The 17,326-nt window shown below is 49.4% G+C and overlaps 1 protein-coding gene across 1 annotated transcript; it reads left to right on the top strand.

Annotated features, from left to right (window-relative positions):
* Positions 1 to 2,242: 2,242 nt before the first annotated feature.
* On the top strand, positions 2,243 to 9,643 carry Crnn (cornulin). The gene is made up of 3 exons (XM_004667059.2): positions 2,243 to 2,332; positions 5,264 to 5,414; positions 7,900 to 9,643. The coding sequence occupies exons 2-3, from the start codon at positions 5,277 to 5,279 to the stop codon at positions 9,265 to 9,267; spliced, it is 1,506 nt and encodes a 501-aa protein (XP_004667116.2). The 5' UTR covers positions 2,243 to 2,332; positions 5,264 to 5,276; the 3' UTR covers positions 9,268 to 9,643.
* The last annotated feature ends 7,683 nt before the right edge of the window (positions 9,644 to 17,326 follow it).

Genomic DNA, 17,326 nt, shown 5'->3' with positions numbered 1-17,326 from the left:
CTCTGGATCCTATTCATACCAGTTCACACGGGCCTTCTCCTGATCCTGTTCATACCAGTTCACACGAGCCTTCTCCTGATCCTATTCATACCAGTTCATACTGGCCTTCTCCTGATCCGGTTCATACCAGTTCACATGGGTCTTCTCCTGATGCTATTCATACCAGTTCATACTGGCTTTCTCCTAAGCCTGGTCTGTTACCATAGCTGCCTCTCTTGCTCCCAAAGGTTAGAGAGTCTACAATCTTCTCCTCTACCCATCAATCCCCTTCCTACGAGGACAGTGGTCTGTAGCCCACCACAGCTCTGCCCAGCCAATGTGCTGGAGCGGGTACACCAGTAGCTGGCATGGTGCCTTCTCATCCTAACCACTGCCCCTTCTTCCCCTGCTGCTGCACTTCACTTTCTGCCAAAGCTCCTTTGTCAATGTCCATGCACACACATACATGATAAAAGTTTTCATTTTTTTTAATATTTCATTTTTATTTATTTATTTGATAGAGAAAGAGGGAGAGAGAGAGAGAGAGAGAATGGGCACGCCAGGGCTTCCAACCACTGCAAACGAACTCCAGATGCTTGTGCATCTGGCTAATGTGGGTCCTGGGTAATTGAACCTGGGTCCTTTGGCTTTGCAGGCAAACGCCTTAACTGCTAAGCCATCCCTCCAGCCCAAAAGTTTTCATTTTTACAATGTCTCCTTTTTTAAAATAAATCTTTCCTGAGATTTGTGTCTTTGCTAATGTTCTCTCTTTCTCTCTCTCTCTCTCTGTCTTGGTTTACTGAGGTAGGGTCCCATTCTAGCCAAGGCTGACCTGAAATTCACTATGTAGCCTCAGGGTGGCCTCAAACTCATGGCAATCCTCCTACCTCTGCCTCCCGAGTGCTGGGATTAAAGGCGTGCACCACCATGCCTGGCTTAATGTCCTCATTTTTTTCGTTTGCATTAAGGGTACTTATTACCACTCATTGAAGCATTTTATTCAGCATTACAGTGACAGTGGCTCTCTGTGCATTGTCGATGTTTGTAAAATGCCAAAAATCAGAGAGACAATGAGAAGTCACAGCTTGTTTGCAATACAGAGAAAGCAAGACCTGGTGTGTGAGGGGCTCTGGTTGGCCTTGTGCCTTCTTCACAAATAACCACTTCCCTGGGGACTTCTCAGCGATCTCATCTATAAAATGGGCGTAATCATACCTCAGAGGATTTTCATGGAGACCAGTCAAAAATGAGACGGTGCTGAAAATGAAATCAAAAGGTAATTATAATTATCTTTAACCTGTCAGGGACCCTCCCCTGGGTCTGTCAGGCTGTAAACCAGGAGAATCAAAATTCTATACGGTATCTTGTACGCACAGTACATCACAGAGCCTTGTCCTTCTGTTTGAAATGCAGCAAGCATTCCGAGCTGTCTGCTGGTCCTTTCATCAGACGAGCCCATCTTTCCGCAGTGGAGGGCACACACACTCACAAGTGTGAAATGCTGCCACGCACAGCATGAGCTGAGGAGGTGTCAACTCTTTTTAGTTGAATAGAAAAAAAAAAAGTGAGACTCGACCATAAAAGAAGAGTAATTATTTTGTCTCCTCAACTGTGAAAGATGATTCCAAAATAAGAATTCAAAAAAAGTCAAAGTAATAGAAGCAATAACAGAAAAAAAAAAAACACTTTGAAAAGAATAACTTTCAGTAAGCATATATATTCTTGACTGTTTGAATAAAAAAGAGGGGAGCTGGAGAGATGGATTAGCAGTTAAGGTGCTTGCCTGCAAAGCCAAAGGACCCAGGTTCAATTCCCTGGGACCCACGTAAGCCAGATGCACAAGGTGCCACATGCATCTGCAGTTCGTTTACAGTGGCTAGAGGCCCTGGCATGCCCATTCTCTCCCTCCCTCTCTCTCTCTCTCTTTCCCTCTTTCTCTTTCAAATAAAAAAAATTTTTTTAAAAAAAGAGAAAAGGTCCTATGACTTTGGAGGCTCCTAGAGAGAGACTGCTCACCAGGAACCCCAGCTTGTGTGAAACATTGGCTGATCCCAGCTGGATGGATGAGGGCCATCTTGTCATGAGGTGACAGATTCAGGAAGACACAGCTCCTGGCGAGGAAGGGCCAGATAATTAAACCAGAGCAGCCGTGGGTCAAGAGGTGAAGCTCAGAGGAGAGGAAGTAAGGCTGGGCTGGGCAGATCCTCGGATGAATCAAGTCTTCACGTAGGGCGGGGGACATCCTGTCTAAAATAGGAGCTCTGTTAAAGCACCTATAAAAGGCTGTCGTCCCACTGACTGGCACTCTACACACTGCTTCACAGTCACTTGTCCTGTCCTGCCTGGGCTTTAGGTAAGTCTCTTGCTGAACCTCTCTCTCATCTGCCGCAAGCTAAGCTCGTAAACGCAGGGCTGTCAAATCTGTGCATCTCCCAACTGACCGTGGGCAGGGAGCGGACCCCGGCAAGCCTGAGCCCCGGCGCAATCCCGGGTTCTCACCACCCCCCGCCCCCGAGGTGGCTCTGCAGCTGCTCCTCTCTCTGGGCGGAGGTGTGGGCAGAAAAAGGCAGCCGCTCGCTGCCCCTGCGCCTTCTGGGCTCTGCAACGTCCCTTTGTTCTGAAGGTTCTTGAAGGTTCTTTGCAGCATCGACGGTCTGTAGGGCCAGAGTCAGTTTACTTCCGTCATCCTAGGAAGTGGGCTCAAGTTGTCTCATGCAGGATGGGGCTCATGTGACCCCTCTCCTGGTGCCAGGGTGATCTTTAGGCAAGATGAGTTGGTAGATTTACCTTAAAAAGCTGAAGTTTCAGCCGGGCGTGGTGGCGCACACCTTTAATCCCAGCACTCGGGAGGCAGAGGTAGGGGGATTGCCGTGAGTTTGAGGCCAGCCTGAGACTACAGGATGATATCCAGGTCAACCTGAGCTCGAGTGAGACCTTACCTCAGAAAAACCAAAAAGAAAGAAAGAAAGAAAGAAAGAAAGAAAGAAAGAAAGAAAGAAAGAAAGAAAGAAAGAAAGAAAGATGACTTGTTTCTTTAAAAAAAAAGCTGAATTTTCACCAAAGGCCTTTTTTGTTTTGTTTTGTTTTTTGTTTTTTGTGGTAGGGTATCACTGTAGCCCAGGTTGACCTGGAATTCATCATGTAGTCTCAGGGTGGCCTCGAACTCATGGTGATCCTCCTACATCTGCCTCCCGAGTGCCGGGATTAAAGGTGTGCACCACCATGCCCGGTTCCAAAGGCCATTTTATAATTTTTACCATTTAAAGGTCAGTGGCTAAAGGCCACATAGTGGTTTCGTGGCCTGAAAGACACAGCGGGAGAAGTGCCCGAAATTGTGGACTACTGGGCCCCAGAAAGGTTGCCCTGACAGGCCTCCTGGGAACTCTCTGTCCTCAGTCCTCTGGTGACACGAAGCTGCATCGACTAACACCAAGCGTCTTTCCTTCCCTCCTTCCTTGCTCCTCTGACCACGCCATTTTCTCCCCCAGGCTCTTCCCTTCTCGTCTTCAAGTTCCCTCCCCTGGCTGTCTGGCTCTGATAGCTTCCGTCTCCCTTTGTACTTGAACCATGCCGTTTTTGGTGCCCCCCCTCCCCTCCCCCGCTGTCTACCAATCACGTCTGCTTCCACTGGCCTCTCTCCCGTTCAGACCACCCTGGCTTCACCTCAGCCTATCTCCAGATTCCTGGCCGGTGGAAATGAAAATCTTCCCTTTCAAATGGGAACCAGTCCACACAGGTCACCTGGACTCTAGTCCTGGTGGAGGCTCATGTCTCCTGTGCAGGTTGGCTTCCCTTGACAGGACCCGGGGTCCAAGGCAGAGGTCACGAGCAGGGGAACTGGGACTCTCAGTCAAAAGGTTCCTTAACCTGGGAACGCACTCCCACACCCAGCATTCACATCGGGTGGCAGTCCACCTTCTCCAAAGGTGATCACCTTCTCCAAAGGAAGCAAGAGGACAGAGCTGGGCTCCTGGAGTTCCTGTGGGGTTCCTGGTCAAGAGAGAAGTCAGGGTGTGTGTGTGTGTGTGTGTGTTTCCCTGCTTTCAGGTATTTTGAGTTGGACCCTACCAACCTGGAGGGCAGGCCAATAAACCCTGAGCATAGAGGGCATTCTAAACAGCCATGGCATTTGGGTTAAGATGACATGGATTCTAGACTTTTTAGGTCTTTTTAAAGTTGCGTGGCTTGGCTGGGCATGGTGGTGCACGCCTCTAATCCCAGCATTTGGAAGGCAGAGGTAGGAGGATTTCCATGAGTTTGAGGCCACCCTGAGACTACATAGTGAATTCCAGGTCAGCCTGGGCTAGAGCAAGACCCTACCTCAAAAACAAAAACAAAAGTTGCGTGGCTTGGACAAATCTAAATTCTTTGAACTTTTTCCTTCACCTGTAAAAGCAATAGCAAGGGGAGGCTGGATAGATGGCTTAGCGGTTAAGGCATTTGCCTGCAAAGCCAAAGGACAGAGGTTCAACTCCTCAGGACCCATGTAAACCAGATGCACAAAGGGGTGCATGCGTCTGGAGTTCTTTGCAGTGGCTGGATGCCCTGATGTGTCCATTCTCTATCTGCCTTTTTCTCTCTCAAATAAACAAATGAAAAAAAAAAAACTTTTAAAATGATAGCAAAATGATGGCCTGGAGAGATGATTCAGTGGTTAAAGGTGCTTGCTTGCAAAGCCTAACGGCCTGGGGCTCAATACCCCAGCACCCATGGATAGCCAGATGCACAGAGTGGCTCATGGTGTCTGGGGTTTGTTTGCATTGGCAACAGGCCCTGGCCGGCCCATTCGTTCTCTCCCTCTCTTTCTCTCTAAGTAAATAAATGAAAAAGCCGTAGGGATGACAGATGGCCAGGAAAGTGCTTTGTGAGCAGTATAGTGTATGTAGTTGTACACAAATTATATACGTGCATGTGTGCAAGGCAGTAATGACAGTTAATAGCTGCCACTTAGCATAAACCAGGCGCCTGATGAGTGATTTTATGAATTATCTCTCAAGGCCTTCGCAGTAACTCTAGGAAGTGTTAGTTTCACCTTCATTTGGTGAGTAAACTGAGGCACGGAGAGGCAGAGCAGCTGGGCCCAGTTCACATGGCAGGTAGGGAGACGGAGCTGGCTCAGAAATGCCCACCTTCCCGTACATTAAATGGATCCAGGAGAAAAAGACCAAGGGATGGCAGAGAGATATGAACAGAGACGAAGAGCCGGCGGCGCGGCCAAGGGGCGGGCGCACTGAGGACGCACCAGAGCTGATAGGGGCCGCGGCGGGCTTCTCCTCTCCTCCAGCTTGGCTGCACAGATGCCGCGGTTGCTGCAAAACATTCACGAGATCATCGAGGCCTTCGGGCGCTACGCGGGCTCCGAGGGCGGCTGCGCGGCGCTCTCCCGCGGGGAGCTCAAGAGGCTTTTGGAGCAGGAGTTCGCCAGCGTCATAGTGGTACGATGTGGGGGGCCCGCGGGGCGCGGGGGCGGGGTGCCGAGGGCTTGGTGGGGACAGCCGCGGCTCGCGGGGCGACGGGAACGAGCTGCAGCCAAATTCTAGGCCCGCTAGGGCTGTTGGCCGTGGCATTGACAGAGAAAGGAAGATCACGGCAGTGGACAGCTCCTGGTCTTTAGAGAAACGACTGGGTCTTGCACCTGATTTGTTTTTAATTATTATTACTATTTTTTTTTTTTTTTGAGAGTGACAGAGAAAGAAAGAGGCAGATAGGGAGAGGGAGAATGGACGCACCAGGGCCTCCGGCCCCTGCAAACGAGCTCCAGATGCATGCATCACCTTGTGCATCTGGCTAACGTGGGTCCTGGGGAATCCAGCCTCAAACTGGGGTCCTTAGGCTTCACAGGCAAACGCTTAACCGCTAAGCCATCTCTCTAGCCCATAGATGAGCCTTGTTTTATGAGAGAGAGAAAGAGAGAATTGGTGGGACAGGGCCTCCAGCCACTGTATTGGAACCCCAGACACGTGCACCACCTTGTGTCACGCGTGTGTGTGTGTGTGTGTGTGTGTGTGTGTGTGTGCGCACGCACATCCGGCTTGTGTGGACCCTGAAGAGTCGAACATGGGTCCTTAGGCTTTGCAGGCAAGTGCCTTAATCGCTAAGCCGCCTCTCCAGTCCTGATTTTGGGTTTTAATGAATTCTGATTTCAGACTGTACAGGCGCAGCTTAGACGCCAGCAGGCCCCTGAAATGCTCCGACCAGAAAGGAGGGGTGTCGCTGCTCTCGGAGCTGCTTGAGCTGGACACAGTAACCCTTCTCCGTTCCCACCCGTAGTTTGCTCTTCCACGGAGGCTCACACAAAGGCCTTGCGCAGAGCAGTCGCTCACAATGTGAGCTGCCTGGACACGTGAAAAATGAGATTATGAGCGTTTTGAGGGTTTTTTTTTCCTTTCACTTATTATTTCTGTCTGTGTGTGTGCACGCTGTGTGCCGGGCGTGGGGGACGCATGTGCCGTGGGGCTGGTGTGGAGGTCAGAGGGCAACCTTGAGGTGTTTCTCTTCTCCCACGTTTTTGAGACAGAGCCAGTGTAGGCTCTCTGAAGTTCCCGACTTCCCTCCCCTTGTCACCGGCACATACACACGAGCGCCACTTTGCGTTTGGATTCCGGGAGCGCGGAGGAGGGTTAAGCGCGGGTGGGCAGGCTTGCACGCAGAAGTCTTTAACCATGGAATCATCTTCCAAGCCCCCCCGCCCCACCCAAAAATGAGATTTTGATCCGGGTGTGGTGGCAAACGCCTAGCACTTGGGAAGTGGATATAGGAGGATCAGGAGTTTGAAAGCCAGCTGGGGCTACATGCGAACCTGTCTCCCCCACCCCCCAAAAAAACGAGGGCAGGAGAGATGGCCTGCAAAGCCAAAGGACCCAGGTTCAACTCCCCAAGACCCATGTAAGCCAGATGCACAAGCTGATGCATGTGTTTGGCGCACATTTGCAGTGGCTAGAGGCCCTGGCATGCCCATTCTCATTCACTCGCTCACTCTCGCTCTCTCTTTCTAAGATAAATAAATAGAAATAATAAAAAATATTTTTTAAAGGAGAGATTTCAGAATGCAGAGTATGAACAGTGGAGATGACTGAGAGCCCCACCAGGCCAACCAGACCCAGGGCCCTACGGCACTGGTCCTTTCTCGGTTTGACATCTAGACAGGCAGAACAATGAGGTCCTCGGGGACAAGGCCGGCCACAGTCAGCTGCTGCTGCGTACTGAGGACAGGCCTGCGGTCCTCCAGACTCCCGCCGCCCCCAGCGTGGGACGTGCTGACTCCTCAGTGAGCTCTCTGAATTCCCTCAGGCTCGGTTCTCTGTCGGGCTGCTTCCGTGTTGGCCTTGGTGCCAGAGGCAAGGTGCCAAGACAACCAGTCAGGAGGCTAGACAGGTGCCTTACAAGCCCGTTGATTCATTCTTCAATACATTTTACCCAGCCATCCATCCCATAGGCCACAACTTATCCCAGACAAGAAGACTATAAAACAAAAGGTTCGGGGGCTGAAGAGCTGGCTTAGTGGTTAAGGCACACACATGCAAAGCCTGCGTTCTACAGTACCCACGTAATTCTGCAATTCTCCAATTCCCAAGTACCCACATAAGCCAAGATGCACAAGGTGACGGATGCATCTGGAATTTGTTTGCAGTGGCTAGATGCCCTGGAGCGCTCATTCTCTGTCACTCTTCTATTGCTCTCTGCTTGCAAATAAGTAAAATGTTTTTAAAAAGGGGATCCTCCTACCTCTGTGGGGGGGGGGGCGGGAACTAAAAAAGATACAAAGCAGTTCAGTGTCAATGTTGTGTGCAGTGTGGTGGGGTCTGGGGACTTCCAGTGTGCGTGGAGTGAGAGGTCCAAACTCTGAAGGCAGCTGACCGAACCACGTCCTCCTCAGAGGGGGGGATGCTGACTGGGGCTCCTGTCTCCCCCCCTCCCCAGAAGCCTCACGATCCGGCCACCGTGGACGAAGTGCTGCGCCTGCTGGATGAAGATAAGACGGGGACTGTTGAATTCAAGGAATTCCTGGTCTTGGTGTTCAAAGTCGCCCAGGCCTGTTTTAAGACGCTGAGTGAGGCTCCTGGAGGGGCTTGCAGATACCAAGAGTCTGAAAGCCACCACGCTGGGTCCTCAGCGGAGCTGGGGCAAGGCCAGAGGAGTGGTACTGAAGGAAGGCAGCCACAGAGCAGCCAGGCTTCCGGAGGGCAGGGCAGGACGGGGACGCGCATCCCGGGTCAAGACAGTAGCTCTGCACAGGTTAGCAGCCACGGCAGGCAGGCCTCTTCCCAGCGACAGCAGACGGTGAGGCAGCAGACTCAAGCGACAGGGCAGGCGGAGCAGACCCCGAGAGCCGACGGCAAGAGACACCGTCAGACCAGAGAGAGGAGTTCAGAGAGGTGGTCGCAGAGCAGCCAACAGACAGGAGAGCTCGTGACCAGAGCTACAACTCGGGTCCACACAGGGGCCTCCCAGAAAGTGGAACAGGGCCAGATCCCACAGTCAGGAAGCACCAGCATCCAGACACAGTGGTCCACTCATGATCAGAACAGACGGCCTGAGAGCCACGGTCAAGACTGGAGCCAGGATCACCAGGTCATGACGGGACACAACCAGGCACAGGCCGGGTCTTACACCCAGACACACAGCCAGGCAGTGGAACAGGGCCAGATCCCACAGTCAGGAAGCGCCAGCATCCAGACACAGTGGTCCACTCATGATCAGAACAGAGGACCTGAGAGCCACAGTCAAGACTGGAGCCAGGATCACCAGGTCGTGACGGGACACAACCAGGCACAGGCCGGGTCTTACACCCAGACACACAGCCAGGCAGTGGAACAGGGCCAGATCCCACAGTCAGGAAGCGCCAGCATCCAGACACCATGGTCCACCTGTGGCCAGAACAGAGGGACAGAGAACAACAGTCCAGATCGGAGCCAGGCCCAACAGGTCGTGACAGGAGGGCCCATCCAAACACAGGCAGGTTCCTCTACCCAGACTGTGCCCTGGCGCCAGACTGAAAGCCAGGCAGGGGCTCAAGAACAGAGACAGACCCAGACGCAGCCGAACAGAGGTCACGGGTGGATACCAGTAAGCACCCACGAGGCAGTAGAGCCAGCGCCAGGGGGACAGGCTCAGGCCGGAGCAAGCCCTGTGACAGAAAGACGGGAGGTGGACAGCAGTCACCCGGGAGGGCAGGGAGAGAGAGTGCCCACAGTGGTCAGCGAGGAGTGGGTTGATGACCACACAAGGGAGGTGGTGATCCGGAGTGAGGACTCGGGCAGACTGCGCTCTGGGGCTCCTTCAGCGTAGAGCTGGGCTGGAAGAGGAGAGAGACGCCGCGGGGCTTCAGACGCAGCAAGCCGTGGCTCGCCCAGCTCCAAGGCTGAAGGAAACCTGGAGGGGTGTTGGTGCGTCCGGTCCCTGCCAGGACGATCACGATTCCTCTCCTTTAGGACTTTCTCTCTCATCATTTCTGCAACGTGATTTATACCCTACCCCCCATCCCCCCACACCCACCACTTACCTGCTTTGGTGTGCAGATACTCTCGGGAACAGGAGGACACGGAGCGAGCCGTCCTCTTGCGTAGAATTCTCGGCTCATAGGGGTTTATAGAGCTGTTTTATCTCTGTCATCTATCGACTCTCCCATCTATCCACATGCGCTAATAAAACCTTAAGCAACTGACCTCGGTGTCCCATTTCTTTTTTTTCTTTTCTTTCTTTCCTTTCTTTTTTTTGAACAGTGTCCAGACCGTTAAATACCAAGGCGATCTCTGAAGTTGGAAATCAGTGCAGTTTGTATTATGAGGTGGCCATGAGCCCATGGGAACAAGGGGTGGAAGTCTTGTGGCTTTGAAAGTGCTGTGTCGGGTGTCACATCGACGAGGGGTAGGCTTGGAATGGTCTATACTGGTTGTCAGCTTGACAGTGCCTAAAATCACCTAGAAAATGAGCCTCTGGACCTGCCTTTGAGGAATTACCTAGATTAGGTTGCTTGACATGGGAAGGCCCATCCTAACTATAAGCAGCCCACTCCACTGGCTGGAGCTCTGTGCTGAATCAAAAGGGGTGTAAAAGGAAACTCCGGGATTCTTCTCCCTCTGCTTCCCGACTGCGGGCTGAAGGTGAGCAGCTGCCCCAAGCCCCTGCCACCATGCCTTTCCTGCTGGGACAGCTCGTAATTTTGAGCTGGAAGCCAAAATAAACTCTCCCTCCCTTAAGCTGATTTTTTCAGGGGCAGGGGGGAAGTATCTTGTCCCGACAATGAGAAAGGTAATTAATATATCTATGAATAAAATATCTGTGCAGAATGTTCAATGTTAGGCTATAAATTTTAAATGTTAATGCATCAGAAGTAGAAATAATATAATCAGGATTCTTATAAACACATGTCATATTGAATATTACCAAGACTATGGGATTGTTGGAAATTAACACACACACACACACACACACACACACACACACGCACGCACATCCTACTAAACCACTCAGCTAAAACAGAAAATGAAATTACAGAACTTTTGAAAAGTGATAATCAAACTAGATATAAGAGTAGTTGTGTTTTTTTTTTTTTGAAAAGCTAGAATGTGGGATGAACTATAGGAACAAACTATGGGAATGAACGGTGGGAAAGAACAGAGCAGTGGGAGCATTTCTTATGGACCTTACAAATAACCTTTGTGACCTCATTGCTGTCAGATGCAAAATTCCTGACTTGTACTCGGCCCGAAAGTTGATCCTAGAACCACACAATCCACTCTCGTAAAGCACTGTGACTAGGTTTCCTCTGCTTTGGCCTGAACAGCGCAGATGAACCAATAAGAACAAGCAATAATTTAAAGACGGCCTTACGCTCACTGGCCTTAATTTCCACGGGGATTGCTCTCAACTCGGAGCAAGCACACACGCGTAAGAAGCGCTGGTCCCGGCGCTGAAGACCACAAGGTCATGGATGATGGGCCCACAGAGCCATTGAAGACCACAGCTGGGCTTAATGTGATTGATTGCTCATGTGATCAGAACGTGTGTGTGTTCCAGATCAGCAGGGTCCAGCAGGCCATGAACCTTAATCCCTTCTTTTAACGCATGTTTCAAGATTATCCTTTGCTCGTGCAATGTGCTACTTGCCCACATCTTGCTAGGCTTTGGCTGTTCAACAAAAACTCCTGCAAGTACCTGTGTGCAGAGGAAGCCACAGCTACAGTGAGATCGGAACTGCACTGACCGCAGACGCAGCAGGTTTACCAATGGCTTAAGCTAAACTCCTTCAGCTTTTCTCCCCCACCCCTCAGGCTGCTGCTGAGAGCGGTTTGCCCACCCTTAGTAGGAAAATAACACGGGTGAGTCTATCTCTCAGGATCTGTTCCTAGAAGCAGTTTTCTCACTTCTGGATAGGAAAATTCCAAAAGTGGGTCTTCTCAAAATTCAGGGCTATGCCCCTAGAAAAAAAAAAAAAGAAGAAGAAGAAAAAAAAGAAGAAAAAAAAAAGTGGAAGGAAAAATTAATAAAATCACAGAGGGAAATTAAGCTCAGCAAAGTGTTGAGAATAAGTGACTGTGGAATACTGAGCACCACATGAGACACCTAGGTTGCCCCCTCTAAGGCTCAAGGAACATTGTAGAAAGGGGGGAAGAAAGAATGTAAGAGGCTGGAGGGATTGCTTAGTGGTTAAGGCATTTGCCTACAAAGCCGAAGGACCCCAGTTCGATTCCCCAGGACCTACGGAAGCCAGATGTACAAGGGGGTGCACATGTCTGGAATTCGTTTGCAGTGGCTGGAGGCCCTAGTGTGCCCATTCTCTCTCTCTCTCTCTCTCTCGCCCTCTTTCTCTGTCAAATAAATAAACAATAAAATATTTTTTTAAAAAAAGAGAATGTAAGAGCCTAAGGATGGGGAGGAGTGCTTTGGAATGCTGTCTTCCAGACATGACATGACTGTTTTATTCACGGCCTCACAGTGACCGTGCTAATCCTCATAAGACGTGTACAGAACTGGACCCATCAACACTGCATGGTGGGTGAGGGAGGAGGGCATGAGGGTGGGCACTGAGCTCCAGGGATGCAGCTTCCATGAGCTGCCACCTAGGATGGGGTTGGGCTTTTTGGTGGTGCATCTGCCTTTACGTTATCTATGTTCCTATAAGCAACCCCCTCCCCCATCTCTGTAAGTAACCCAACAAACTCATTGGTTCACCAAATCGGTCTTGGTACAATCATACTTTGAGCCATCACCTGTGCCCTAACTGGAATGAATAGACAAGTGTTAATATCTTCCAAAGAAAAAATTTCATGCACCATGTACATTAAAAAAAAAAAAAAAAAAGCATGGGGCTGGAGGGATGGCTTAGCAGTTCAGGCTTTTGCTAGCAAAGCCAAAGGACCCAGGTTCGATTCCCCAGAACCCACGTTAGCCAGATGCGCAAGGGGGCGCACACGTCTGGAGTTCATTTGCAGTGGCTGGAGGCCCTGGTGTGCCCATTCTCTCCCCCCCCCCAACTTTCTCTGTTAAATAAATAAATTTTTTAAAATGTGAGAGGAAGGACTGGAGAGATGGCTCAACTGTTAAGGCACTTGCCTGTGAAGACTAATGACCCAGGTTTGATTCCCTAGTACCCATGTAAAGCAAGATACACAGAGTGGCAAATGCCCCTGGAGTTCATTTGCAGTGGCTGAAGGCCCTGGTGTGTTCATTTTCTCTGTCTCTCTTCTCTCCCTTCTCTCTGTGCTTACAAAAAAATAATAATAATTGGATACATAGACAAAGATATCAATACTTTTTTCTCATTTGCACATTTTTATGGTCCTTCGAAAAAGCTTATCAGCTCCAGTCGCATGGCGTGTGCTGGGGAATCTGGCTTTGTCCTCACAGATACTCAGGCTGTGGTCTCATAGTCTGAAAGCCCAGCAAGCCAGGTATCTTCCCATCACCCAGAGGGCAGATATACTCTGCTACTGCCCTCTGGTGGCACTTATTAAGACTAGTGCCTCTAAGGACTCCAGAGGAATCTACTCCTGCAGTAGGAAGATAATACCAGACACAGGGCCGACTCAGGAGCACGCCTGAAACAGCAAACAGCTCCCGGAGGAAGTGAGCCCGACCCCCCACCCCGCCCTCAGCCCAGCTTCTGTGAGGTGAGGTGCTGGCCGTGGGTTTCTGTGTTTACAGGCACGCTTCATGTCTCCACTCCCAGCATCGAATGGTTCTCAGTATCTTACACTCCATGGAGAGGGCCCCGTGTGTACCTGGGACAGCCCCCACAGCAATGCAGGGAGGCACCGCCCCACCGGGCAGAAAGTGATAGTCTGTGTATTTTCCTTGGAGGTCTTGAGACCAAAGTCATGGCTTACACATGCCTTGAGTGTTCACAGAAGCGCTGTGCTCATGACAGCGCTGATATAGACCACTCAGCTCTGGGTGGCATCCTTCGGTGGGCCCCATTTGCCCATGAGCTACTAGTAATAGATGGAGGCTCCAATGTTCTCTCTCTCTCTCTCTCTCTCCAAAGTGAGCAGTGTTTAAGCCAGAGGGGACACACCTCATTCTTACATAGCTTTAATTAACAGAGAGTAAAAATAAAGCTAAGAAAGCATCCAGCTGCCTTTACCTGCAGTGTATGTGTGGGTGGCAAAAGCATTGCAGATCTTCAACACCCACTTATTTTTTTAAAAAATATTTTTAATATTTTTATTTTATTTATTTATTTGACAGAGAAAGAGGAAGAGAGAGAGAGAGAATGGGCGTGCCAGGGCCTCCAGCCACTGCAAACGAAATCCAGACGCGTGCGCCCCCTTGTGCATCTGGCTAACGTGGGTCCTGGGGAATTGAACCTGGGTCCTTTAGCTTTGCAGGCAAATGCCTTAGCCACTAAGCCATCCCTCCAGTCCAAGACCCACTTCTTACTGGGAGGGCTGGGGTTACAATATGAAGCCTGTTGGAACAGATAAGGGTAAATTTCCGAGGCTACAGTACCATCTTCTACTCATCACGGCCAAAAGATCCTGAGCCTTGTTGCCATGGTACTAAGCATCTCTCTGGGGGAAAAGATGTGACATGGGTAGTAACAAGAGATGGTAACACATGCTGTGAGCGTCTGCCTTTCTGTCTGGAAAAGGGAAGCATACTGTCAGGTAACTAGACGGTCCATGTGTCTGTACCTGGGGGTCTCGTTCACATGCAGACGTAATTTTTACATTTGAGACATTCATGTATAATTTGCAGATTTTTGTGGCTAAAATTGCACACGTGGAGATACGTCATTTTGTTTTGTGCGTGCTGTGACTTCATGTGTACCGCATGCTTGTATGCGTGTGAGTTGGCGTGTGTGCAGAGAGCAACCTTGCACGTCCTTTCTCAGGTTCACCACCCGACTCGTTTTGGAACGTGGCCTCTCATGGGTCTGGATTTTGTCCGTTAGGCTACACTGACCGGCTGGTCATCTGCAAGCATCCTTGTCTCTGCTTCCACAGCACCGGGAGAAGAGGCGCGTGCGCCATGCCCGGCATCTGCACAGACCCTGGGGACCTAACTCGGGTCCTCACGCTTGCAAGACAAGTCCTTTACCAACCACCGAGCCATCGCCCCAGCCCGGGGCGCATGTCCATAGACGCACTTACAGTGCAATTTATGTAGAGAGGAAGGTCTAGAAGGATTCGATGATAATGGTCATTTTTGTGAATAATTAATTTTTTTGTCTTCTTGCCTTTGCTCATGTCTTTTATGACTTTCCTGTGATAAGTATATTACAGTTCATAGCTAAACCTGTGTCCCATCCTTGAAGACATTGAAAAGCAGTTGCGGATTGAGTTCCCGCCTGCTCGATATAGGTTATATAAAGAGGTGGGTGGCATACCTGAGGAAGAATATGAAAGTTGTCCTCTGGCTTCCACATGCGCTCACACGCATACCAGCATGCACATGTGCCAACACACATAGACATGCATGTACAACACATACACACAGTGACATAAAACAATGTATCTCTATGTGTAAGTTTATGCACAAAAAAAATCTATAAATTATACATGTATGTATCAAACATATAAATTACACCTTTTGTGAATTACAGGTACATGTATAGACACACACGCATGATATAAGCATGTATGTTCATGATTTCCATGGACTCTGTTCAGTGATGTCGAGCGGTCTGTGTCAGTGGAGTTTGGAGGCTAAGACTGTGTGTTAAGGAGTAAGGTCACTTAGAGTCCCCACCTAATCAAGGTGCTTGTCTTGTCTCACCCTTACTGTGGGAAAGAAATACTAGTCCCCCTTCATAGGTCAGTGTGACAATAGGAAGGTTCATACATTTAGTACCTGGCATACAGCATGGTAACCCCTAAACAATTGTTAAGAAATAAGGGCTGGAGAGATGGCTCAGCGGTTAAGGTGCTTGCCTGTGAAGCCTAAGGACCCATGTTTGATTCTCCAGATCCCATGTTAGCCAGACACACAAAGGTGAGGCAAGCACAAGGTCGCACATGCCATGGTGCAAGTGTCTGGAGTTCGATTGTAGTGGCTGAAGCCAACTCTCTTTCTCTCTCTCTCTGTCTCACTCTTTCTAAAATTAAAAAAAAAAAATGTTAAGAATTGAATAAAGCATTCTTTAAGCTCATCCCTTTGTAAAGCAAAGAATGTCTGAAGAAGGAGAACGTATAATCACTTAGGCTTTGACCAGGATAGGAAAATTCTCCCAGGCTTCTGATAAAGGTGTCTGTGGCCTTTAACAGATTCTCTGATCAAGATCTAACTTCAGGATTTCAATCTCAAAGAAAGCCTAAGAATTGAGAATGAATCGCTATTATTCTTTTTTAAAATATTTTATTTTTATTTATTTGTTTGAAAGAGGGGAAGATGCAGAGACAGAGAGAGAGAGAGAGAATAGGCATGGCAGGGCTTCTAGCCACTGCAAACAAACTCCAGACACATGCACCATCTTGTGCATTTGGCTTACATGGGCCCTGGGGAATTGAACCTGGGTCCTTTGGCTTTGCAGGCAAACACCTTAACCGCTAAGCCATCTCTCCAGCCTGAATCACTGTTATTCTAAATGAGACAACATCAACCCTCCTTCTTCTCTCCCACACCCCTGTCTTGCCCACTGGAGCAAAACCCTGCTCTTAATGGCCCAGTTTCTCCCTTGGGATTAATAGGGTGTTAGGTAGGAAGAAGCAAGACAGAGACCTTCTAATGGCTTCTTTTCCCACAGGATTCAGGGAGATGAAGGGAGGAGGGTGGGTGTACTTTGGAAAGCTCACAATCATTTGCAATGATTATATGTGACTTTTAAACAAATATGTAACAAACTAGAACAATATGGACCCCATAGACCACAAAATTAATTTTTCCTTTTTTATGTTTTTTTTTTCCTTTAAGGGAAAATAACCATGTACAGTGACAACTTTTCATGAAATCTACCTCTTTTCAATCCCAAATGTAGTCACAAAATAATAAAATAGCTGCCCCCCCTGTTCAATGTGTAGGTGACTATGAACTCATGAGCCCCAATCTTAGGCCAGGCGTCCTATGAAATGAGCTGTGACTACATTTTCCATCAAGGAGCCAGCATGCCATGAGAAAGACTTTGTAATGGCCGAAGACCAGGTAAAACCCCAAGCGCTCAGCCTGTGGACCTCCCTGGACTAACCTCAGCCTGACAGGACTCCGCACGGCTCTGCTTATTGTCACCTGTGAATGACAACCTCAGCCACCTTCTCGGGTGCAGAGATGGGCTTGGAATGCGGCTTTGTTGCCCGCAGTCACCAGGGCTCCTCCCAAAACACCCTCTTCCCATTTCACCAGGCACCTTTTCCATTGCCTACCACTCACAACAAGCACGCAGCTGGCCCTCCCGAACCCACAGCTCAAAGCTGCCTGTGTCTCCATGACACAGCAGCCAGGAACTCACTGCTCTTGTTACCGCCTGTTTGCTCACGATAAGATCAGCATCCATACCTGCTGTTGAAGTATCTGTTTGTCTTGTGAATAGATAAAATTTAATTACACCACCTTACCCACAATCACTGGGAAAAAAAAAAAACCAAGTCACACCTTTACATACATAGGGTGTTAGTGATCCCAAAATTAGGCAGCAATGCAGTAATTTAAGGAAAACCACGGATTTATGTTTCTGTTTTTCATTTTTCTTTTTTCCACCCATGACCAAGGCTTCTCACTTAACTGCTTCTGGCCTCTCTAGGGTTTTGTGATCGGATTAATCTGTGGATGTTTCCCTATGGACCTTTAAGTATGCACTTCAACGAGGTGGATGTGGGGGCTGCTGGCGGCTCGGCTGTGGTTTGTGGCCTCTGTTGACATAAGCTTATCTAGTTCAGCAGCATGCTGCAGACGCTAAGCCCACACGGGGGAA

Source organism: Jaculus jaculus, chromosome 19 (assembly GCF_020740685.1).
Source record: "Jaculus jaculus isolate mJacJac1 chromosome 19, mJacJac1.mat.Y.cur, whole genome shotgun sequence".
Lineage (NCBI taxonomy): Eukaryota > Metazoa > Chordata > Mammalia > Rodentia > Dipodidae > Jaculus > Jaculus jaculus.
Note: the sequence above shows the minus strand (reverse complement) of the source record. Positions and strands in the feature narration are given on the sequence as shown.